The sequence below is a fragment of the Chiroxiphia lanceolata genome, chromosome 24 (genome assembly GCF_009829145.1).
Source record: "Chiroxiphia lanceolata isolate bChiLan1 chromosome 24, bChiLan1.pri, whole genome shotgun sequence".
Classification (NCBI taxonomy): domain Eukaryota; kingdom Metazoa; phylum Chordata; class Aves; order Passeriformes; family Pipridae; genus Chiroxiphia; species Chiroxiphia lanceolata.
In genome coordinates, this window is record NC_045660.1 from 4,168,161 (window position 1) to 4,191,462 (window position 23,302).

General features: G+C 54.1%; 1 protein-coding gene across 6 annotated transcripts; it reads right to left on the reverse strand.

The window, feature by feature from the left end:
• Window positions 1–440: 440 nt before the first annotated feature.
• LDLRAP1 (low density lipoprotein receptor adaptor protein 1) lies at window positions 441–22,972 on the reverse strand. 6 transcript variants are annotated; one of them, XR_004360773.1, is made up of 12 exons: window positions 22,835–22,972; window positions 20,135–20,277; window positions 18,526–18,638; window positions 15,717–15,831; window positions 12,996–13,068; window positions 12,493–12,576; window positions 11,135–11,265; window positions 9,269–9,303; window positions 6,183–7,497; window positions 5,292–5,317; window positions 5,128–5,204; window positions 441–1,923 (listed from the first exon to the last, which is right to left on the reverse strand). XR_004360773.1 is itself a non-coding variant. In XM_032709792.1 (9 exons), exons 1-9 carry the CDS (start codon window positions 22,917–22,919, stop codon window positions 7,353–7,355), a joined length of 921 nt encoding a protein of 306 aa, XP_032565683.1. In that variant the 5' UTR covers window positions 22,920–22,972; the 3' UTR covers window positions 5,435–7,352. The 6 variants fall into 6 exon arrangements, 2 of the variants coding, with proteins under 2 accessions (XP_032565683.1, XP_032565682.1); XR_004360770.1 differs by lacking the exon at window positions 441–1,923 and having other exon boundaries at window positions 4,701–5,204; XR_004360771.1 differs by lacking the exon at window positions 441–1,923 and having other exon boundaries at window positions 4,701–5,204; window positions 5,292–5,320.
• Window positions 22,973–23,302: the final 330 nt, after the last annotated feature.

The following is a 23,302-nucleotide window of genomic DNA, read 5'->3' on the forward strand; positions in this document are numbered from 1 at the left end:
AATCCCAGACAGGTTTGGGTTGGAAGGGAAGTTAAAGATCACCCAGTTTCACCCCCCCTGCCATGGGCAGGGACACCTTCCACCAGCCCAGGTTGCTCCAAGCCCCGTCCAACCTGGCCTTGGACACTCCCAGGGATCCAGGGGCAGCCACAGCTTCTCTGGGCAACCTGGGCCAGGGCCTCCCCACCCTCACAATAAAGAATTTATTTCTAATATTTAATCTCAAGCTACTCTCTTTCACTTTGAAGTCCTTCCCCCTTGTCCTGTCACCTGGGAATTTGGAAAGGATAAAATACAAATAAGACTGAGGCCAGCTTGGAATCCATCGAGCAGGTTCCTGATGCTCAGTGATCTTCCCCTTCCCCTGATCCAAGAGAATTTACATCAGCTGAACTCCATGGAAATTCTTGTTTCACATGGGATGACCAGGAGGCACAGGCTCAAAAAGAGCAAGCCTGAAACCCCCCTCTCTGGGCAGCCAAGTGTGCTGGCAGTGACTCGGTTTGGATCTGTCTGTAGGTAGTGTATTGATGGGGAAAGCGCTGTGTATACTCTTGTTTGTTTGCAAAAAAGGTTAAAAAAAAAATTCTATTAAAATCCTGCACCTCTGGGACTGTCTTTGAAAGGCATGTGATGTGACTCCAGGAGAGAAGTGATCAGCCTGCAATAATTTAGATGTTCCTGTTGCTATGGATACTTTCTTTAAGTGAAGCATACCATTATAATTTAAATTTCCAGTAACAAAGAGGGAAAAAAAAGAGAGCATATTAAAAGTAGTAAAAAATGCCAGAGACATAACTGTTTTATTCCTTGCTGTCAGTTTTACTTGTGCTGTGACAGCGTATAGAAGTGATAAAATTGCCACATCTGAGCAGATTTGGTGCTTTTACACATTTTATTACATTAATTAGACCTGAGGCTCGTACGTATGAGTGTGTGATAGAGGCAATAGCCAAGTGACAGGCCGGGTGCTGGGATGTCACATTAAAAGCAGGGGAAGGAGGAGGGTTGTAGCTAAAACAAGACCTGACAAGCAGCAAGTTTGGGGGGGTTGCTACAGCAAGATCAGCGGAGGGAGATGGAAACACAAAGGTACAAGCCAAATAACTCCCTGCAAAGTATCATCATCAAGGCTTTTAAGCCAAAACTTTGCCTGGAGTGGTGTTACCATCCGTGGGATTGTAGCAGCCGAGACAGAAACTGCTGCTGTGGTTTGCAGGGAACGTCGGGAAGACTCTTGAGTGGAGAGGTTGGAGTTTTTTGCTGGGCAAGAAATTGCTAATGGTGATGGCTGGAAAGGTGAAATAAAAAAAACAACAAACAACAAAACCCTGGAGGCAGAAAGTGAGAGATCTGGAGAGGAATTTGCAGAGTGGCTGGTTTGAAAGGAGGGGAATTAAAATCCCCCTGGGCATCCCCCCACGTGGCCGGAGAGACGATGGCTTGGTGATTCCAAAGTGGAAACCGTGATGGCAAAAGTTTGGGGCAAACAAGGTGCCTGGGGAACAAACTGGTACCCAAACAGTGTTTTTCCTCACGTCATAGCTCAAAAGACCTGTGTGCCAAGGCAGCAGAATCACTGCTTGGCCACAGCCTGACGTGGGTGGCTGTTTTATTCCAGTTGTGACCAGCAACGTGGTTCCCACCCCGTTCCCTCAGCCAGGACAGGAGCCTTGGCCTGAGCCCGTGGGCTTTAAAGCCAAGCTTTTAAAAATCCATATTTTTCCCTCCCCTCTTCTCTTTTCCAAGCTGTGAGCAGCAGCTGGGTGAGTGATAAATCACAGGAGCCAGCGGGGATTTCAGAGCCAAACCTCGATGGGGTCGATGTTCCCAACCTGCCTCTCCTGATCCTTCCTTTTGCAGGGATGGGAGCGCAGCGGCCCTGACGCGGGAGCAGTGACGTTGGTGAGAATCACCTGGCTCCTGGAAGGAAAAGTGGAGAGAGAGAGAGAAGGGCTGGGAGGTGACAGGGAGGTGAAGGGCTGGGAGGTGGGCACAGCCAGCACCGCTTTGCCCGGTGCTCCCACGCTGGCTTGGCTGGCACAGCCCAGCCCCTGCCACTCCCGGCTTCCAAAGGCCACGCCACGGGGAATGAGGAGTGAGCTCTCAGAGGAGTGAGCCCTCAGTTGCAAAGACACGTCTGTGCTCACAGCCCAGGCCGACAGCTTGCCAGCAGGGCAGTGCCCCGGGAGAGGCTGGGAGCTGCCAAAGGTGAGCGGTGCCAGCCGGGAGGCAGAGCCCCAGGCTCCAGTGCCCTGCTCAGACACGCTGGCCACGGGCCAGCAGCGGCGCGTGGCCCCGATAGCAGAGCTCCTAATCCGCTTTCCGGGCAGAGCTGAGGGTCCCTCTGGCTCTGCTGGCCAGGAGCTGCCGTGCTGGGAGCTGCTCCAGAGCCAGGAGGGAGAAGGAGTTGCTACCAACAAAGATCAGAGCCCAGCAGGGACAGGACCGAGTGTGTGTCCAGCGTGAGAGGCCGGTGGCACTTAATTAACCAGGCACTCAGTCACTAATTACCTTCTACCTGCACATTACCCTGTGCAACTGCCTCCAGTCTTCCTGCACTTATTACATCTGCTTTCTTGGCTCCAGCTCTCTGGCCCCATTTCCACTCCCACCTCAGAAGACTTCCTCTTCCTGCAGCTTTTAATGACTTGACATCCCTCCTTTTTGTAAAGCCAACGTTCCTCCTCGGAGCCAAGAACCAGCTGGAGATGTCTGCTTTTAGCAGGGAAGAAAAATAACAACCAACTCCCAGCAATCCCCAATGCTCTTTCCCGTTGTCCTTCCCCTGAGCATCAGAGGAGAGGTGCTAAATAAATGAAGTAATGCAATATTAAGACTCCCTCTGTCATAAGCAGAATCCACTCACTCCTGATAAATTGCTCGCAGTCAGATGCCGGCAGAATCATGGAATATCCTGAGCTGGGAGGGACCCACAAGGATCATCAAATCCAACTCCTGGCCCTGCACAGACACCCCAACAATCCCACCCTGGGCCTGAGAGTGTTGTCCAAATACCCCCTGAGCTCTGGCAGCCTTGGGGCCGTGATCTGGGGAGGCTGGGAAGGGTGGGACAGATGGTCAGCAGGATTTAGGGGCATAAAAGTTAAAGAAGGGGGCATAAAAAAGTTAATTTTTGACCAGTTTACAGATTTTTGGCACTGAAATTATGGCTTTTCTCAGAGGGAGATGCTTTCACATGCAGAAGGGGGTCGGCAGAGTAACCCCTCACCCCTCATTTGTGCAGACCGAGGGTGGTTGTGCTGTGGGATCACTCCTGCACTGAGCACTTCAAACCTGGGGAGAAGTTCAAAAGCAGAGGCAGAGACACACTCACAAAATACCCCTCCAGCACTGCGTGCTGACCCATGGTGAGCTCCTCCTGAGCCAGTCCTGCCCTGGGCTGTTGGCAAACACTGCCTATGTTTTCTGGTTCAGCTCCCCTTGGCTTCCACAGGACAAATCTCATCTTCACAGGCAGCCAGCACGCAAGGCTGACGTGTCAGAGAGGGGAGAGCAGTGCCCAACCAACACCCCCCTTTCCCACCCAATCCCCCCTCCATCCCCAGCCAAAAGGCACTTGTGCTTCTCCAGGAGGACTGTTATTTCTTGCTGCAGAGCACAGAAAGCCTCGCAGGGCAGCCCATGGCTCCCAGCAGCCCAGGGCTGGCTGTAAAAGCCATAATGCAGCTTTCAGGTGTCCAGATGAAACGTGGCTCTGTTTGTGCGTGGAAAAAAGAACAATTTGGGGGAACCACAGCTCTGCAGCTTTTGCTCAAGGCTGGCACGAAGCTACAAACCCTCTTGGTGCTCCGAGGAGAGGAGAGAGGTTCAGGGCTCGGTACCTGTCACACTGCACACCCTCGTGCTCCACAGCTCAGCACTTCCCTGAAGCAGCTGGTTTGTAACCCTCGAGCTGGGTTTGGCCTCGACTCACAGAACAACAGCCATCATTCAAGAGCCCTCTTTGAGCAGAGGAAACAGCAACACTTGATAAAACTCAACATCTCCACCTAAACCCAGCCTGCAACTTGGCAGCAGCAAGCTGGGTTCGCTGTTGCACTTTTGGGGATGCTCTGAAGGAGTTTAAGGAGTTACAGCACCAGCACTTTGAAACATTAAGCCCCGAAGCAGCACGTGGCTCGTGCGAGCTGCAGGTTCTGCTTCCTTGGAGGTGATTCGAGAGGGAGGCTGAAGACGGGCTCTCCGTCAGCTCCCTCGCCCACGCTGGCTACCGGCCGTGGGACGGATGGAGCTGTTCCATCCCGTACACACCCCGTGCCAACGCAGGGTGACAGACCAGCCTTTCACAGCACAGCCCACGCCAACACCTCTGCTGCTGCCGCGGCTGCTCCGAGGGAGGGGACGGGCAGCAGGATCCCTCCATGTCCCCCCTGCAAAACCACGGGGCTGAGGGGAGAGGAGAGGAGCCAGCAGCTCCCCCAGCTCACAGCGGGTGCTCAGCCCACCTGAGCCTCCCCCTCCCTCTCTCGCAGCCATCAGAGGGGAAGGAAATGGATGCTGAAAGTTTCTTAACCGGCAGTTAAAAAAAGGTCACATCCGAACGGAAAGATCAATTTGTTCCTCGGCACCGCCATCAGTTATGCATGAAGGCACAGGCTGCCAGTGCTCAGCACTCATAATCTGGGACAGCTCACCCTGGAACAGGCAATTTAAACTGAAAAATGAACTTTTAGTCCTTTTTTTTGTCAGCACCGTGGGATGAGAGGTGTCTCTGCAAAGCCCCCCAGCTCCACCCGCAGCCCCACTCCAGTACCCCACAGGGAGTGGGTGGCAGGTTAAACCTGTCAGCACCCCAGATGGGTTTCTCCATGCACTTCCCAGACAAGGTTGGCAGCCTGGTTGGCTGGGAAGTGCAGGAGCCCAGCAAAGGCAGGAATTGCAAAGGGATGCTGAGCACACAGGGCTGTGCTGGGCTCTCTGGGCTGTTTTTATTTAAAAGGCAGCTGTACATATTCAGCTCTCCCCTAGGGAGAAGCACTTTGTGACTCAGAAATTCTATAAATTAAAAGAGGTTTTGGGGTTTGATGCTACTGGCATCACGTTTTTGTGCAGATGAGCCTGAAGCACTGACCTCCCTCTCCTCACCCATCACCACCCCCTTACCTGGAGGCCAATGCAGGGACAGACTGTACATCCCTCTGTGCATCCCATGGTGCCACATCCAGTCCCATAAGCACTTCCTGGAAGCAGAACCACGGACTAGTGTCTGACTGCAGCCCTCTTCCCACCTGGATGGCACTGGAATCAGCTGTCCAAGGGACACACACCTCCCAAGGATGTTTCCAATCACTTCCTGCTGTGCATCAAGGGACAGGGAGAACTTAACCAGAAATACAAAGACTTCTACACATTAAAAGGACCCCTGTAAGAATAAAGTCACCCAGCACAGATGCTCCAAAAAAATGGTAGAACTTTTATTTCCCTCGGTACAGATTTTTCTTTACAGCATCAGGTTTTCTTAAAAAACTATATACACACATATATAGTGTTGTGCACTTCGGTATCTGCTCCTAGAGTCTCTAGAAAAGGAGAAAGATCAATGTACAAAGAAATCCTCACAGTCCATCCTACAGCTCAGGCTGTTTTCTGGGAAGATCAGAACTCCTTGAGTCGGGACAAGGCACTGGCTACAACCCCTGCCTGTGCAGGAGGTTCATGTCTCTCCCCTGTGCCTCTGCAGCAGGGACAAGCTTTGATAGTTCCTTCAATCCCAAGAGGCTGGTGCTGCACACAGGATCAAGGAAGTCATGGGCACAGTCGTCTGAAGATGTAAAATTGCTTTAAACCCCATTTTGCAGGATACACAGAGCACACGTTTTATTAAGAGACATGATGAGTCAGCTCCACGAGTCCTCGACACCTTCTCACTCTAACACTTAGGAGGGAAAAAAAAAAAAAAATCTCAAATCTAAGTCAGAGTCACTCAGCTGCTTCCTAATGAATTCTTACAGCTGACAGAGAGGGTTTTTTTTTTCCTGTGAGCAGTTTTAAGGGAGTTATAAAGAGCTATCTGGGGAATGAATTAGTGCTTCAAACCCAAGTTACAAATCTATAAAACAGATTAGTATACTTCACATAAGGCCACAAACACTGCAAACTGTCAGTGTGACTATTTAGGATCATTAAACTTAATCTTTTAATTAGCATAAGCTTTATACCTCCATTACTTATTTTCAGTTCCAGGAGCAGATGAAGGAGCTTCCTGAGCCTCCTGGGAGCTGTGGCTGTCAGGGAGCAGGGGATCCAAGTACCTGGAAGGGGCACCTCTTGCTAACTGAACATCCAGGTATTGGTCTTGCCTAATCCAATTCCATAGGAGTCCATCGAGTGAGCAACAACCAAATGGTTTTGAGGCAGTAAGAAGTCATGGACAGGCAAATCCACTCAGCCAGGCTGAGAACACAGATCTGTCCTGCTGCTGGTCCACCCAAGCTGCCACTTCCAACACGCTTTAGCAGAACAAATCATTCCTCCTTGGTGGTTTTGCTTTCAAAGCCAGCAGTGCAAAGGAGCTTCAGTATTTTGAGTCGCATCAGAGATGGTGGACATGAGGAATCAGCTTTGAAACGGAGCTGCAGCATTGCCAGGTTGGGTTATTTTTGGGTAAATAGCTTCTGAAGAGAAAATACAGGCACTGCTTACCTCGACAACTCGGACCATTGCTTTCAGTTCAAGCTTTAAAGTGCAAAACTTCGTAGAGTCTTTGGGTAAAAAAAGTGTCAATTCCCACATGGAGCTGGTGAAGAAACGGCCAGAACCCACAGGGGTGATTGACAACTGTGAGAGTGTCACAGACATTCATACAAAAGCAAGATCTCTGCCACCTCTTTGATTTAACACTGTCAGCAGCTGCTGCAAATCTCCTCCCCTCGCCCAGGCAGGTGACGTGTTGTTCAAGAATCAGTGGATTAGTAACAGTTGTGCTTGGAATTGCATTTGCATCTGCAGACCTTTGTCTAGAGGATACACACAGAGGGACTTTGGTGGTGCACAGTCTGTTTTCAGAGAGCAACAGGCACTGCTGAAGGTTCTCCCATGGTATTATTGCCACGTAACACTGCAGATGCTCTCCACGCCTTCCAATAACACATGTAAACGGTAAAGGCTGGGAATAAATATGTTCAAGAGCATCTCGTGGTTTAGATAAAAGCAAGGTATAAAAATCTGCATCAGGTTTCTAAAGCTTTGGTCTAAACTGTGCTGTAACATCACCTGACCTGGCGAAGAGCCCTTAGAAGAGTCCCTTGTGTACAGCACCTGCAACAGCACGATCCAGTCCAGAGACTTTTAGTGGTTATTCTCTAGTCAGCTCTTAGATGCATTTGACCTCAGAACATGAACAGATCATCCTTCTCGCCTGTGGTGGAATCTATTTTGTTCCAGTCTACAGGGGAGAGCGTTTCTGCACTCTGGATGTCCTGAGCTGTCAGCCCCGTGTCGAGGACGTGAGGGTTTGTTCTTGACTGAGCCAACCTAAGGGGGGAGAAGAACACAAAGTAAGAACCCAAATCCTGCTGGTTTATAGCCCGGATGCCTGATGCATCCATAACACTGCAGCTCCACATTTCAACACCCTCCAAGGGAATTAAGTGGTTTGGGAAGGGGGGAGCTGGCACACAACATTTGCAGCGCTCTCGAGTCCCTCGCAGCTTTGCTGCTGGTTTGTCCCAGCGTTTCCCCTGCAGGCATCCAGGGAATTTGCAGTCTGGACATCCCTGGCTGTTTTCCTCCCCGGAGCTATGGCTGGGATCTGATCTCTGCTGCCCAAAGGAGCAGCCTGGGTGCAGTGACTCAGTGTCGTGGTGCTGTGTGTCTGGACAGGCAGCGTGTGCTGTAGCTCTGCCCGAGCATTAACTCCTCGGGTTAAGACACAGAGGACTCAGCTGATGTTTAATAGCTCCCAGGATCAGCTTTAGGAGCTTTTCATCCCAGATGTTTCGCAAAAACCTAACGAGCCCCAGTTTGTTGTTGTGTTATTAAATACCTCTGTGAAAAATGCAGCAGTGGAGCATCAGTTCTCCCAGGGCCGAAGGTTAACTCAAATATTTGGTGTTTCATCAAAAAAAGCCTCAGATTAAGCCACGTTTTTTAATAAAGAAGAAAAATGTCCAGGGATGATGATGATGATGTGGCAGGAATGCTTCTGGAAGCACCCGCCTCGGAGGATTGAGCAGCCCAAACACTGAGTCACTACCACAAGGCCGAGGGTGATGTGACAGCTCAGGATCCAGCAACCCAAAAACAAAGCCCACAACCAACAACATCTGCTTCATTAAGTAGGGCAAGGAGCAGGGGCTGAGGAAAACAGCCAACATCAGGATGTAAATTGAAGCAGCCCCTTTATCAGCCACATCTTGGGACAAGGCTGCTGTGGAAGTGGAAGCTGTAAATCATCCCCGAGAGCCAAACAAGACCCAGAGGGCTGTTTCCTTAGGGCTGAGCAGGCAGTTTTGCAGTGCTGCAAACCCTGGCACAGGCAGATGGCTCTCAGGGAAGGGACAGTGTTGGGTCAGCCCTGCTCCTGCCCAACAACTCCCTCCTCCAGCACCTCCCAGCCAGAGGAGGAGGAGGAGGAGGAGGAGGAGATCTGGCAGCTCCCTGCTGCCTGTGGCATCTGCACCCAGGGCAGATTTGCCCCAACTGGGGCTTCCACATCTCATGGTGGCCGGGTGGCTTCACACGGTGGCCTGGAGGATGAGACCCTCATAAACTACACCATTCCCACCACCCCACAGGGTGGTCCCCACATGAAAACAAGCAGGAAAACCCACCTGAAAGGAAATGGATTTGTTTAATGCTGCTGGATTGCTCAGCATGCACGTGCAGGGAAGCTTTTAATTTGGATTAGAAAGAGAACTAAACCCCTTGAATCAATGGCCACACACTCTGAATTTGTGAGCCAAGGAAGAGCAAAGCCCCCAGTGCCAAAGCTGGGACCAGCATCACAGGCAGCCTGGAAAAGCCTTGGCAAGTGGGAGCAGACACACCAACTGCTTGGGGAATTAAATTCCCTATCACACACAGCCTCTCTCCACCCTTAAAAGGTTGTCAAAATATTTGGCTTATCAGCCAGCCTCAAAGCCTATCTTTCAATTACCAGCTGAGGCACTGATGGGGCAGCTGCCTAGGTCAGATCATGGCACTGATTAGATGAGGAGCATTATTAAAAGCCAGTCACCAGTCAAGTCTCTGGGTCTGGTCCCCAGTGGTGGAGAGAACTTGTAAAGGGAGTTATGAGAATTACCTTGAAAACGCCTCGTCGAGACCATCATCCATTTCCTTTGTTAAAGAGATAAAAAGAGAGACAAGTAGTTGCTAAGAGAGCACACAAAAGTGTATTTAGAGGTCTGGCTCTGCACCTGAGCACTGGCAGACAAAAAATCTATGTGCATATTGGCTTCTGAGTGCCCAAATCAACCCTCCTCTGCGATCTGCCTCCTAGGGCAGGTTTTAGCTCTCCCTCTCTGCACAAGCCCCAGGGTAAGAGGTGCAACTCTGGGTGGCCCAGGCTTCCTCCAGGCAGATCCCAGAGCTTGGGTCAGGGATGCTGTGCTCCTCTCACAGCCCAGGGGTAGGGCCTTTTTCCCATCATCCCCAAACAGGCTGATACTGCCCCACTGCCTGGATGGCCTGGGTCTGGCCCATCAGCTGGAGCACAAGCCCCTCTGGGGTCAAAGCCACCCCTTGGCTCTTCCAGCTCTCCCATGGAACTGGCACAAGCTGCAAGTTTCTACCACAAGGAGGGACCTGGACAGAGCTCAGTGAGATGCTCCAGGCATCCCTGGAGCTTTTCTGGATCAGGAACCAGATCAGTAGCTCTGCACCAGCACAGGGGGGACCCTGAAAGCTGCTCTGGGACCCTTTATCTCTGATCTGCTCTTAAAGTTTTCCAGGGAAAGCACTGGAGTTGCTTGAGGGAGGAAAGGCTTCCCATGCAGGACCATGGGCTCTGTGTGAGGGCTTTGCTACAGACAGGCTGGACTGCTCCCAAAATCCTGTGATGCACTTACAGACTTAATGCAATTAATAAGTAAAGTATGAAAACTCTGTAAGCAGGGAAGGATTGGAGATTGCTGATAAGCCTCCAGGATTTGATTTAAGCTTAGAGCTGATCTTCAGGTTTAACCTGAAAAGCCTCAGGCTCAGGCCCGCCAGACTCAAGGAACAGGCCCCAGGCAAAGGCATTTATCCTTCAATTCTCCAAAATTCAGCAGGCCAGGGGTTTCCAAAGAGGGCACAGGTTGGTGATCACAGAATGGTTTGGGCTGGAAGGGACCTTAAAGATCATCTTGTCCCAACCCTTGCCATGGGTAGGGACACCTTCCACCAGCCCAGGTTGCTCCAAGCCCTGTCCAACCTGGCCTTGGACACTTCCAGGGATCCAGGGGCAGCCACAGCTTCTCTGGGCAACCTGTGCCAGGGCCTCACCACCCTCACAGGGAAAAATTTATGCCTAATATCCAACCCACACCCACCCTCTCTTCCAGTTTAAAAAGGATGATGGAGCACTAGGGCAGGGAGGAGGAGGAGGCTCCCTTGAGGGATGCACACCCAGCACATGGGCTGCATCACTATTTTTCTATTAGTGGTCCATGAAACAATTAAGCCAGATGACTGAGGACATTTCCAGAAGCCATCCATGCTCCCACAGCCAGATACAGCCAAAAACAAGAGCGAGGGAAAAATAAGAGTAATAATGAACATAAATATAACCTGGTTTTAGTGAGCAGTAAACAAAAGCCATCAACATAATGATTTTTCCCCCTGAACAGAGCAGTTAGGTGGTCTCTCAATTAAGTGACAAACCACTGAGAAATGCTGCTCCAGAATAAGAAATATTCAATTACCAGACAGCAGCGTTTTTCACAGCACCTCACAATCCTGTTCATTTATTTACTGAGCCTAAAAAGGGCAGCAGGTACTTGAACACCAATCGATCATTTCAAGTAGGACACTGAGACCCAGCTCACTTGGGCACCCCTGAAACCCCCCCTGAGCAGCTCGGCCACCCCACAGCTCCCAGGGAGAAGGAGTTATCCAAGGAAAAGCCCTTTGCTGGGACCTGGAGCACACACATGGAGGTGGCACCGCATCCCCAGCTCCCACTTACCCACACCACGTTGTTGTTCACAGAGGAGCTGGGCCCAAACACGCTGTTATCCAAGTGGGGGGGGTCTGTGCTGCTGCTCAGGGCTGATTTGGCAGGATCTTCAAAATCCAACAAGTTCCCCGTGGCTGCTGCTGTGGATAGAGTGGAGAAGGGATGAGGGGAGGGGAAAAGAGACACACAACCAAACCTTTTGGCAATCAAATCAACTTCCTTCAGGATGGCCCCAAATCTTAGCATGGAGGAGCTGCATTCACCCCAGTGCTGATTTATCTGTGATTTATCCGTGATGTTCAGATCAGGCACCTGAGGACCTCTCAACAGGGATTCAGGGCAGGACCAGCTTCTTCCCTCCACCAGCCAGCTCCTGGGTGCCCACTTATGCCCAGGATGAGTGAGGATCAGCCCCAGGACATCCCAGCCCAGGGTGGGAACAGGCCCTGGGCAGTATCCTCAGCTCAGCCCATGGCACCAATTCAGCACCTTGCAAACCTGCACCAGTATTTTACAGGGCAAATCCTGCACTGGGCAAAGAACAGTTCAGAGCCTGGGGGTGTTCAGGGAAGCCTCAAATCCTCCCCATCAGCCTGCACTGGGGGGGATGCAGAAGTGCTCCAGCTCCAGAGCATCCCCCAGGCAGACACTGGAGCCATTCCCACACCCACGGCAGCCCAGGGCCACACTTATTCCGATGTGCCACCCTTTGTGACAGATTCCTCCAGTTCTGAGCCTTCACAGGAAGAAACAAGATGTGCCAGCCTGGAAGGAAGCCCAGTTTAATGCTATTTTCCTCTGTGCCAAATCCTCTTATCTCCGTGGCCAGCATGGAAGAGAGATTAGCCTTTTGTCCCACTTCTCCCTGTCTTTCGTCTGGGAGGCAGCAGAGGACCCATGGCCAGGCACTGAATTATGAGGGGATTTACTATTTAATTGTTTTATTTCACACACCTCTCCTTCCTTGGGGGAGCTGGAGGCAGAGGGGCACCTGGATGTCCCCCTCCTTCAGCCCATGGGATGGTGAGTGGTGTTGTGGGTTTGAGACAAACCCAGAATCAAGCTCGGGATGTGGAGATCCACACTAAGCTCTTAAGGACATTATGGCCAATTTGCCTGGGGCAGAAGTAAACAGATTTGGGGTGGCAGCAGCTGTGGATGAGGGGCTGCACGAGGTATTTAAGGGGGAGAAGGAGCAGTTCAGCCAAGAACTCTGTGAGGGAAACATCTCTGCTAGGCCAGAAGTGCAGCTCCTTGGTGGTCTTCAGAGCCTTCCCAGGAGCTTACCCTGTCCAGGGAAAATCCCCCAGCCCTCAGGCTGCTCCCATCCCTTAGCCTGGAGCAAAGCTCTGCTGGGGGTGACTTACATGTGTCAGGGTGGGCAGGGGCTTCTGAGCTGGGGCTGCTCGTCCCTTCTCCTTCCAAGATGGACCTTTCCCGCTTTTCCTTCTCTGAAAAAGAAGGAAATCCCATCACTGCTCACAGAGTGCTTCCCCACAAGCTTTTAAGAAGGAGGAGGGATGTGGGACAGCTCAGATGGGCCACCCCTGCAGCAAGCCAGGCTCAGGGTGTGTTTCATAATCTCCTGGGAGGTGAAAGCAAAAGTCCTGAGAGTGGCAGCAGAAAAACTGACAGCAGCAGGTCCTTGAGGCACCACAGCCCAGCACCAGGTCCTTGAGCAAGAAAGGAGCACAGCCAAAATCTGGCTGGATTTACAAGGCTGTCGAGAGGAAGCTGGAAGGTGCCTCGCGCCAGCTCCTGGAAGCAGCCTGGAAATTTGGAGGCCAAGGGGAAAAGGCACTTGAAAGCTGGAAAAAGCCCAAAGTCATCCCTTGAAAGCGAAGAGTGGGAAGAAGGGGATAAAACTCACCTTCCTTAGCTGCTTGCCAGAGCTCAAAGGCGATTTTGAAGGCCTGTGCCACGGTGAGGGTGACAGCCTGTGCCTGGAACAAGAGCGGCGAGGCAGGATGTTAATCCCCGTGTAGATTTAAATCACTTGGAGGTTTTGCTTTCCAGATTCATGTTAACCTGGATCCAACCAGTCCTCCGCTCCCGCCTGGCCGGGGAGGGGAATCAAATATTGATGGAAGCAGAGACTTGCTCCGTGTAGGACACGCAGCTCGTTGTAGACGCGTCCTCAGGTGTAATGGGGAGAGGGAGGAGGCAGGGACACGGCTGTCACAGCCGGTGTGGTGATGGATGGGGAGACAGGAGATGGGGAGACAGGAATGCACAGCTCCTCCTGCACCCCACACCTCAGCCCCAGGCAGGAGCTGCACGGATCCGGGCTCGTCCTCACAGCTCCCTGAGGGATGTGGCTTCCCCCCCCACTGTGGAGCATCACCCATGAGAACACCACCACCTCACAGGGATCAGTGCCTGGGATGAGCCCTGGACCACAGCTGGTCACACGGAGCTGGGGAGGGCCGAGCAGAGCTGCATCCATCCTGCCCCAGCACGACTGTCAGCACCAGGATGCTCTGAGAGCAACAGGATGAAACGCCAGGAATCTGCTGGGAGCAACCTTAGAGGCAGGATAAGCCAGACCCCAGGCTCTTCCCTTGGCTGGGGTCTTGCTGGCTTGGACACCCAGCATGGGCTTGTCCTGCTCCAGCCCGGGCTGCGGCAGGAGCAGGGACACCATCTCCGTGAGCCCCTCCATCCCTCCCCGAGCTTGAGCAGCACTAAAACCACCCACCACCACCACCTTAAACAGCACGAGCTGCTGGAGATGTATAAATAGTGACATAAATGCCAGTTTCATTAGGAGCAGGCACAGCTCAGGAGCAGCTTAAGCACCGGGAGATAACGAGGAACACTCCGCACGGCTGGCGCTGCGGGAGCCTCGAGGCCCGAGTTTGTTTTACCAAGTTGTAAACTAAACAAACCCGGATCCAGGTCAGGAACCTGCAGCCCTGGCAAGCTCGGAGGATGGAGACGTGGAGGGACACAAATGGGGCACAGCATCCCGTGCAGGAGGGGGGGAGGAGAACCCCAAACCTATCAGTGCCAATTAAGCCTGGAAAGCTGGAGAGCTCGTTTGAATGTCAGAGCTATTTACATCTTTGATGGAAGTGCAAATGGTTTATGGCAAAAAAACCTTAAATATGGTAATTAAGTATGAAACTCCTCACAGCTGTTTACAATTTAAGCTGTCACATCTGAATCAAGTTTAATAGACCCAGCTACCGTTGAGAATTACCCATGAACTAAAAATATGGACTAATTATATGCCCGTGGCTGGTAGCTGTGGTACATCCAGGGACCCTGCCCTGGGGAGGGATCCCAGTCTGGGAGCAGGGATCACCTTACTAGCAGGATGTTTACGCATTTTATAGACTAGGAAAAAAAATAAAAAATTATTTCTAGTTTTTGCCACAAAAGGCCTTGGAGAACTTTATTTGGAGGGAGACGCACTGAGCTGATGTACCACCGAGATAATTCTTTTAGCAATAGAAAGATTTAAATTTTAATTTGCAGAGAGAGGCTTATCTTTGCCGTGCAAGGATGGGAGCACACGCCGTGGAACGGAGAGACAACTTGTAGCTTCCATTATTCTCTCCATGGAAAAAAAAAAAAAAAAAAAAAGAGTTGGGAGAAGCACAGAATATTAACAAGAGTGAGGTGGCTGCACTCCAGGCACAGGAATGCTCCTGAGAACCCAGGAATCACCACGCTGGGGTGGGAATGGCTCTCAGCAGGTTTGTTTCCCTGTAGGTTTGGGAGATCCCATTCTCCACATGGGTCCTGCAAGAGGCACTAGGGGAAGGATTTATACAGGCAGATGGGTTGGACCTGCCTTTCCTCTGCCCTGAAGTCCCTTCCTGTCACAGGGAGGGGGCTCAACTGGCTCCATGAGAGACCTCCAGGGCTCTCCTTGCCCCACATGCAGCCGGTGCCCACTGACCCACTTCCCTCCCTCACCAGCTCCGGGTCCCTGCCCGTCCTGGTGCACTGAATCAGCAGGAAAAAATCCCACAAGTAGGTTCAAAGCAAGAGCCAGAGACTCTTTTCTACACACAGGCCTCTGCTCTGAGCCCCATCCCCGACACACAGTGGGGTGTCCCACGCCAATCCCACAGGAAGGACACGGCCCCGGCCACAAAGACGCTGCGAAAAATTGGACACGGAACCTCGATGGCAAGAAATGGAAGGGAGCCAGAACAGCTGGGCTGAGAGCCTCCCTCACTGGGGTCCCCCCAGGCACCTCAGTGGCAGCCTCCCTGGAGACCCCCCTGCCTGCCAAAGCCTCTCCGCACGCCGGGCTCAGACCAGCTCCGGCAGCCCAGGGAAGTGGATGTGGAGCAGGGAAGAGTCCCAGCAGCTGGGAATGCAGCATAGAAGGGGATTTTTAGGTGCTGGTGCAGGGTCAGGTCCTCTTACTCCCACCCCAGAGGGCAGAGAGGCTTTTAGGTGCCAAGACAACGGGCTGGATCCAGCCTGGAGTTAACGGATAAACAGCAACAGGAGGGTGGGAGCTCTCCCGTGGCCGTTCCCCCCTCGCTCTAGCTGGGGGCAGAGCTGTTATCTCACCACTTCAGCCCCTCTCTGCTTCCTCCTCCTACATCCCCACTTCTTCCTCTGGACTGACCATTTTCCGTTTGGTACAGAGGAAGGCATGGCACTCCAGGTTCTCATTGAGCTGGTTCTGGGCAATGTAGGCAAACACTTTATCGTGGATCTTGTCTGCCGTGCAGTAGGATATCCTGAAAGACAGAACGAAACGTGTCTGGGGCACTGAGCACGAGGCAGATCCACCAACCCCTCCTCGGAGCTGCCAGCAGGGGCCTGCCCCAGGGCTTCCAGCTCCAGGGCCAAGCAGGGAAGGCAGAGGGAGCACAGGAATGTTGCCAGGCCTCAGCACAACTCCTGCCCAAAGCGGAGGAGTCGATGCCACGGGGTTTGAGTGCAAGAGAAGCCCAGAGCCACTCCCGCAGCCACAGCGTGACCCACGTGCACCACACGGAGAGGCAGGAGAGAAGAGAAGAGACAGTGTTTCACCTTCTGGGAAAGGACAGGTTAGAGGAGGTAAAGATTCCAGCAGGCCATCCTGGGACTACACCTGACAAAGGCTCTGCCTTCAGAAGAGAGACTCACTCAGAAGGTTTTCCCTGGAGGATGAGCTTGCAAGGAGAGAGGGGTTGCTCCCAGCCTATAATTTAATCTTGAGGCTCAAACCAGAGAAAAGAAATTGATGCCCAAGAAAAGCTGTTGCAAAGGCTGAAATTCAGGCTCTGAGATTTGCAGTAGCAGATGCACGGGATGCCCTGAGAGCCCTGAGCACACTGGATGTGGGGAGGGAGGCTCAGCCTCCTCCGTGGAGCATCCCCAGGATGGCAGAGTCTCTCCCAGCCCCTGGGCAGGTCCAGGCTGACTCTGAAATGCCAAACAAGGCCCTGGAACAGCAACAGGCTGGGGAGACCAGGCTGTGATTGAGGGCTCAGCTCCCTTCTGCAGGGCAGCAGGTCCCTCAGCATCAACCTCCACCATCTCCCATAGTCCGTCCCTGCCAGGAGCTGCAGGACTGAGTGTCCTGTCTGAGGCCAGCAAGCACAGGCTGCAGCAGTCCCACAGGTTTAGTGCAAGGTGGCAGCCAGCAAAGCCTCTTCCCTGGGCACACAACAGATCAAACAGCTGTTAAGGAAAGAGAAAACCTGAGGAAAAAAGTGCAATATTTCAGTGAAAGTTCTCCCATGGCCCCATTTTGTGCCTTCAGCTCCTGCTCTTGCTGTCCCTGAGAGTTTGCAGGGAGGGGACTGGAAGGTCCCAGTTCCCAGCAGATGCTGGGACTTAAAAAAGCCACATTCAAAATTTATTTACACTGCATTAGTTTCTTACATGTGAGGATGTCTCTGCTCAATGGCCTATATTTTGTTTTCCAGAGCTGAGCTGTGCTCTGGTCTTATCAAAGAGGCGCCTGGAAGTTCACTCTTTTCTCCCATTTTTCACAAAACTGCAAGGTCACTCCTTTAATAATCATGACAAAGCCAAGGTAAGTCATCTGTGCTGGCACATGGCCCTTCCAGCACCCTCTGGCTCAATATTAGATGGTCATTAATTTCCAGGGACAGGAGAACTCACACCTGCCTCTGAAGTGAGCCAGTTTTAGCCTCTGGCAGCAGCACATCCAGTGACAGTGGCTGTGTTTTAGCCATGGCCACCCCATCCTGCCCCAGCACATGATCCAGGGAAGAGCTCAGAGCCAGCACCATCCCAGTGGATAGAGAAGCCAAGGAGAAGAAAGCAGAGGTGTCAGAGGAAAGCCCTGGGCCTGCCACTGGAGGGGCACACTCACAGAGTGGGAAGAAGACACCCCCCCCCCCCCCCAGATCTCACTTGTCACCATGACCCCACAGCACCAGCGTCTCTGGGGAGCAGTGACAGTCCCCAAAACAGCCTGTTTGGGATGGGCTGGTTTCAGTCAATGAATCAGGGGCTGCTCATACTCTGGTGCTGACAGGAACAGCTTTATCGACAGCTGTTAAAGTGTCGGGGGAGAATTAAGGCAGCATCTAAAATCCCTGATCCCACAGCTCTGCCTGCTCTTCCACCAGTGCAGGGATCCAAATTTTGGCACGGCTGCTTTGCCCAGCTCTGCTTTAGCAGCAGGTTTCTGTCCCAGGGAGGGCTGGGCTCTGCACCCCTGGCTGTGTGTGACTGCTGGGGTTTGGAACTGGAGAAAAGCAAGTGGGTTAGTGGTGTGGTTAGAGAGAGCCCTGAGCCCCTGCTCCCCTTCCCAGGTCTAGCACAGAGCAGCAGGTGAAGGACAGAAGCAGAGTGGCAGGGATGCAGAGGGAAAAGGAATGAAGGAGATGGAAAAGGCCAGATCCAAACTGAGCTCTGCTCCACCAGGCCTGCGCCTACCTCCTGCCACTTTGGAAGAAATGCTTCCAAAAGAAGTATCTTCCAAAAGCCAGAGGAGGGGATAACCCACCCTTGCCCTCCCCACCCTGGTACCATGTCCCAGCAGCTGTCCCAGCCCTGCTCCCTGCCAGAGCCATTTAAACACAACAGAGACACGGAGCAGGCAGTGAGGGGACAGCAGCCCCAGCTCAGGGGTGCTCTGACCATCCTCTGTATTCCACCCTTGCCCTCACCCTGGATGCTCTGGCATTTCTACTGCCACAAACAGGCAGTAAAGCCACATGTGGCCACGGAGTGCTTGGCTGTGGATCTGCAGTTTTTTGCACACACTCCACCTCCAGGCTCGTCATGTCTTTCCTTGCCCCCAGCTGGACACGTTGCACCACACATAAATTTACCTTAAATTTATCACCCACTCTCCTTCTCCCACCTTTGCTTTCCACCCAGACGTGGTGGCCAGCGAGGCAGCAGCTCAGACCAGGTGGAGGTGGAGCAGAGGAGCAGCTCTGGCACAGGGAGTGCACCCCAAAACCCACCTGTATATGGAGATGTTCTCGATCAGCTCGTTCGTGCTGCTGTCGTTCAACACGATCCCCCGGGGAGAGACTTTCAGAGTCACTTTCTGCAGTTTCTTCCCACTTGCTTTCGCCTTTGGAAGGGAAAGAGGGAGGGGAAAGTTCCAGGCTTTTGAGGCTGATACCTCCAAAGGCACGTGAGCAGAGACCCCAGAGACGCACATTAATACTGCTCATTACTGCTAGAGACTGATTTTACCAGCAGGTGTGATAAGGCACTTGGTAAAACTTTTCCTGCCCTGAAGCCATGATTTTTACTGGCACTAACGAGACAAGGGCACACACCACCCACTCCATGCTGTGCATAGGCACTTCCAGCCCAGCACCTCCACAGGGATTTCCCCGTGGCCACTGGCACGAGCCAGCAGCTGCCCTGGCTGAGCCCTGTGAGCACCTTGTGAAACTCTGGGGATTTTGCCTTTAGGGTCAGTTCTAGAGCAGAGGGGACACCAGCACGAGCGAGGGAGCTGTGCTGGGAGCAGGATGGTCCTGGACAAAGCAGGCTCCCAAGGAGCTGGCTCCGAGCTGTGCTGCCAGACCCTGCTCCCACAGCAAAGCATCCCCTGTGCAAGGCCATGATAGCAGCTTAAAAACTAACTACACTTTCATGTGCCACTTTCTCTTATTTATTAGTCTCGTGCTTTCAGCCTTCAGGTTACACTCAGCTCATTGCCCAGCCCGCCTCCAAAAGAAATAATACACGTCCAGCTAGTTCCAGGCTGCAGACCAGGATCCTCTGCCCTGGTGACCTCATGAGCCACAACCAGAGTGGCCAGTCCTGCCCCTCTGAGGCCGCCTCAGCCCCGTGGCTTTATTTAAAGGCTCAGTTCCCAGTGGCTCAGAGCAGACGTGGAGGGCTCTGCCAGCAGCTCCCGCTTCACGCGAGCGCTTCCCTCCGTCCGGCTCAGCACATGCCAGGAAAGGATCCAGCACTACCCAGAGCTGTCCACCACCCCACTGAGCTTTACAACAGTTAATGGCACAGCTGGGGCTTTGCTTCACTCAGTTTTACAAGGGCTTAAAGTGTTGATTTCACTCAGAGCTGGAGGGTGGCTGAAAACCAGTCCCTCTTGCATCACGGGTTACAGTGGGACAGCGGCTGCTCCGGCTGGGATTTGGAGCAAGCTGCCCTGCTCCCTTCCCCTCTTAACCCTGCCAATCCTGGGAAGGAAAACCCAGAACTGTGCTGGCCACGCTCCAAATGCTGTCCCTGCCTTGCAAGAGGAGACACAGCCCCAGGGCAGGCTGATTTCACCAGGTCAGAGGCTTCTCACACACCCAGGGTCACCCAGGCTTATCAAGGGGAGCCAGAGCTCAGACACTCAACACCAGCTTCCCACAGCCTGCTCCATCCCAGGGTCAGGGCTGGCCCCAAGGGCTTTCCAGTGCCACTGTCTGCGGTTCTACCCACACCACCAGATACCTGCACGCCCCTGGAGGGGCTGGACCTGCAATCCTGACCCCCACCCCCAGCCCACACCTGCCTCCAGACCTGAGGATTTTGAAACCCTCCCCAGTGACAGACTCGTCTGAAGAGCAGAAGGGGCTCTGCTCCAACACAGACACTCACAGTGGCCACAATCCTTTTGACAGCAGCTGCAGAGAGCTCCTCTCCCTTGGGCTGCTCCACCAGTGTCATCCCCATGTACTTGAGGCTGAAGAGCATCCCCTCCAGCAGCGTCTCGCGGGTGTCAGTCCAGTTCTCTGGGAGCTCTAGGGAGACAACAAAGAGGCTCTTGGATTCCCAAACACACAAGGGACATCCCTGAGGGTTTAGGTACAAGCAGGGTGTTGGTTTAGCTGCTGCCTGGACTCCCAGGCCTGAGCAGCTGGGAGCTCAGGGAAGGAGATGGGGCAGAGACCCGGCTGCTGGAGGAGGCAACAGAAACACTTCAACCACACAGCAACCACGAGGTGCTCACGTGGGGAACCTCATCATCAGCCTCTGCAGCTCTCCAACACAGCAAAAACGAATCCCAAAATGCTTTCACAAGCCACAACAAACAGAAGCAACCTTTTAGTTTAACTGTGAGCACCCAGGCCCACACCATAACCAAAGGGATCCTGAGCCCCAGCCCAGTGCCACAGCAATGACCTTACCCTGTGCAAACCATCACCTACACACTCAGGCTAAGACAGGATTTACTGCTAAGCCCAGGCAGCTGCCAGGATCCAGGTGAGGCACTGTGACCTGCTAAATCAGTCACCTACAGCCCTGAGGAGCCCTCACACAGGTGAAGCCTCAGCAAGGAGAGGCCTCTGCTCTCCCCTGCAAACCACCAAGGAGACAACTGGCCTCTTCCCTTAACTGCAGAGAGGGTGGGAAGGAGTGTTCTAAATGCAGAGCTAAGTTTGGGACCAAAGTAAAAGCCAGGTGGGTGTTTCTAAACCTGAAATTACACCACAGGAACCACCTTCCAGACCTGGAGCTGGCAACCCAGGATGTGCAGCTCTTGTGTTCTGAGGAAGGTCTTGCTTTGAGCAGGAGGCAACAAACCACAGCCCTGAGGAGCAACGGGGCTCCCAGAGACTAAACATGTCCCTGAGGCTTTGCTGCCTTGAAATCAGCCTCCTCCGAGCAGTGGGGCCAAACTCCAGAGCTCCCTGCACACCTGCAGGGCAGGAGGGCTGGGCTACAGGGATGTGGGGGACCTGGCTACACCCTTGGAATAACCCCTGGTGACTCAGCCTCCCTGCAAAGGCAGGACAGGAGATAAGCCATAAACCCCAGCACCACTCCCAGCGGTGAGACACCGGCAGCCGGAGTGACGGAATCCAGGTGGGAGTGGTCCCATGGGGAGTGCGGGGGTTCTGTGCCCAACACACAGCTCCTGGAGAGGCAAAGGGAAAAAACAGGGTCAGGTGGGATGCTGTGTTAACCCAGAGGGTACCAGCACAAAGCCTGGATTTCTCAGAAGCCAAGGGTGCTGCCACTGTCCTCCCGTGAGCGCTCCAGGATGGTTTGTGTGCCATGGACAGGCAGCCATTCCCTGCCCCACCTTCCCTGCCCCACCAGCCAGGCACTGGTCCCGTTATCACCGAGCCCAGGGACACTCCAAACACCCCACACTGCCTGGGGTGATGCCACCTGCAGCCAGGCCCTGGGCACCCACAGCTCCCTCCGGCCTGGGACGGAAATAGAGGTGGTTTGAGTGAAGCCACTAAAGTGCTTTCAGAGAGGAAGGAGCAACCCGGCAGGACAGAGACACTTCTCCACACATCCTGTTCTGCACCCTCTGCCCTCACCCATCCTCCCGTTAGCGCACAACCATCACCCAGCCAAGGGCAAGGGGGGCACTTTTCAAGGTCACGGCATCTCGAGGGGCATCTCTGCCGGGCACACCCGCCAAGGGCACGTCGGGCAGCACCCCACACACACCGAACGGCCCCCCACCCCATCCCACCCCCGTCCCCAAGCCCCGCGGCTGCCCCCCAGCCCTCCGTGTCCCGCGGCTGCCCCATTCTTAATCCCAGGTGTAACAGCGCCGGGTCAATCCCATCGGATTAGCAACAGCAAGAAGTTTGATCTCGCCGCGGGTGGCGAGGGGTGTGCGGGGGCAAAGCTCCCCCCGTCCTGCCGCTGCCACGCTCGGGGGGGAAGCCGGGCCGGTCCCCCCTTCGCCGGGAGGGCGCCCGGCTGGGGCCGAGTGGCCGCTCGCCACGGGGCCATCGATCGTGTGACAAAGCCAACCGCGGGACGAGGTCAGAAACTGCCCGCCGGGCTCCAGCCCTTGTCCCAGGCTGGGGGACGGGGACAGACCCCCACCCACCACGGAGGGACGGGGATAGACCCCCACCCGCCAGCGGGGCACAGGGACAGCCCCCCCACCCATCATCCCCACCGGGGGACGGGGACAGACCCCCACCATCCATCATCCCCCCCGGGGGAAGGGGACAGACCCCCACCACCCATCCGACCCCGCTGCTGCACAGGGAAGAGGTGCAGGGGTGTGTAACGGGGGGGGGGGGGGGGAGCGAAGCGCGGGGGCAAAAAGGGAGTTAAAGAGAAAAGTTAAAAAAAAAAAAGGTGCGGGAGAGAGAGAGAGGGGAGCAAAGGAGAAAAGGGAGTACAGGGGGATGGGAAAGAGGGGAGAGAGAGAACGGGGCAAAGCAGCAAGACGGAGGAAGAAGGGGGGGGGGAAAGTGGGTGCAGGGGGGCACGAGAAGCGGGATAAAAGCCGGGAAGGAAGAAAGGCGGGATGCAGGACAAGGGGGGGTGCAGGGAGAGCGCGCAGGCGGGAGGGGTAAAAAGAGGGGCGCCGGGTCTCACTCTTGTGCCGGCCGCCGGCCCAGGAGGGTTTGTGGACGCTGGGGCTCCGCAGCAGGGCACGACCCGCCGACTTCAGCGCGTCCATCCCGGCGCCTCCCGGCCCGGCCCCGCCGCAAACTTTGCTGCGGCGCCAGCGCTGACCGCGTCCGGGGGCGGGGCACATGCAAATTTTGGGCGTGTGGCGTCATGTTTGGCCACGCCCTCCGCGCCACGCCCTCGCCCCAAAACCGGCGCGGGGGGCCCGCGGAGTCCCGTAGGGATGCGCGACCCCCCGAGCCTGCGGGGACGCCGAGATCCCTCACACACCCGCTGGTCCCCCCCCGGATTGCTCCCACTGGAGCTTCCCCCGCTGCAGACCCCCGCCCCGAGCCCCCCGGAGCCGCCCCACAAACATCTATGTCCCAAATCCACAGCATCGCCTTTGGCCGGCATCGCCACTGCGATAAATACATAAATAAATACATCACC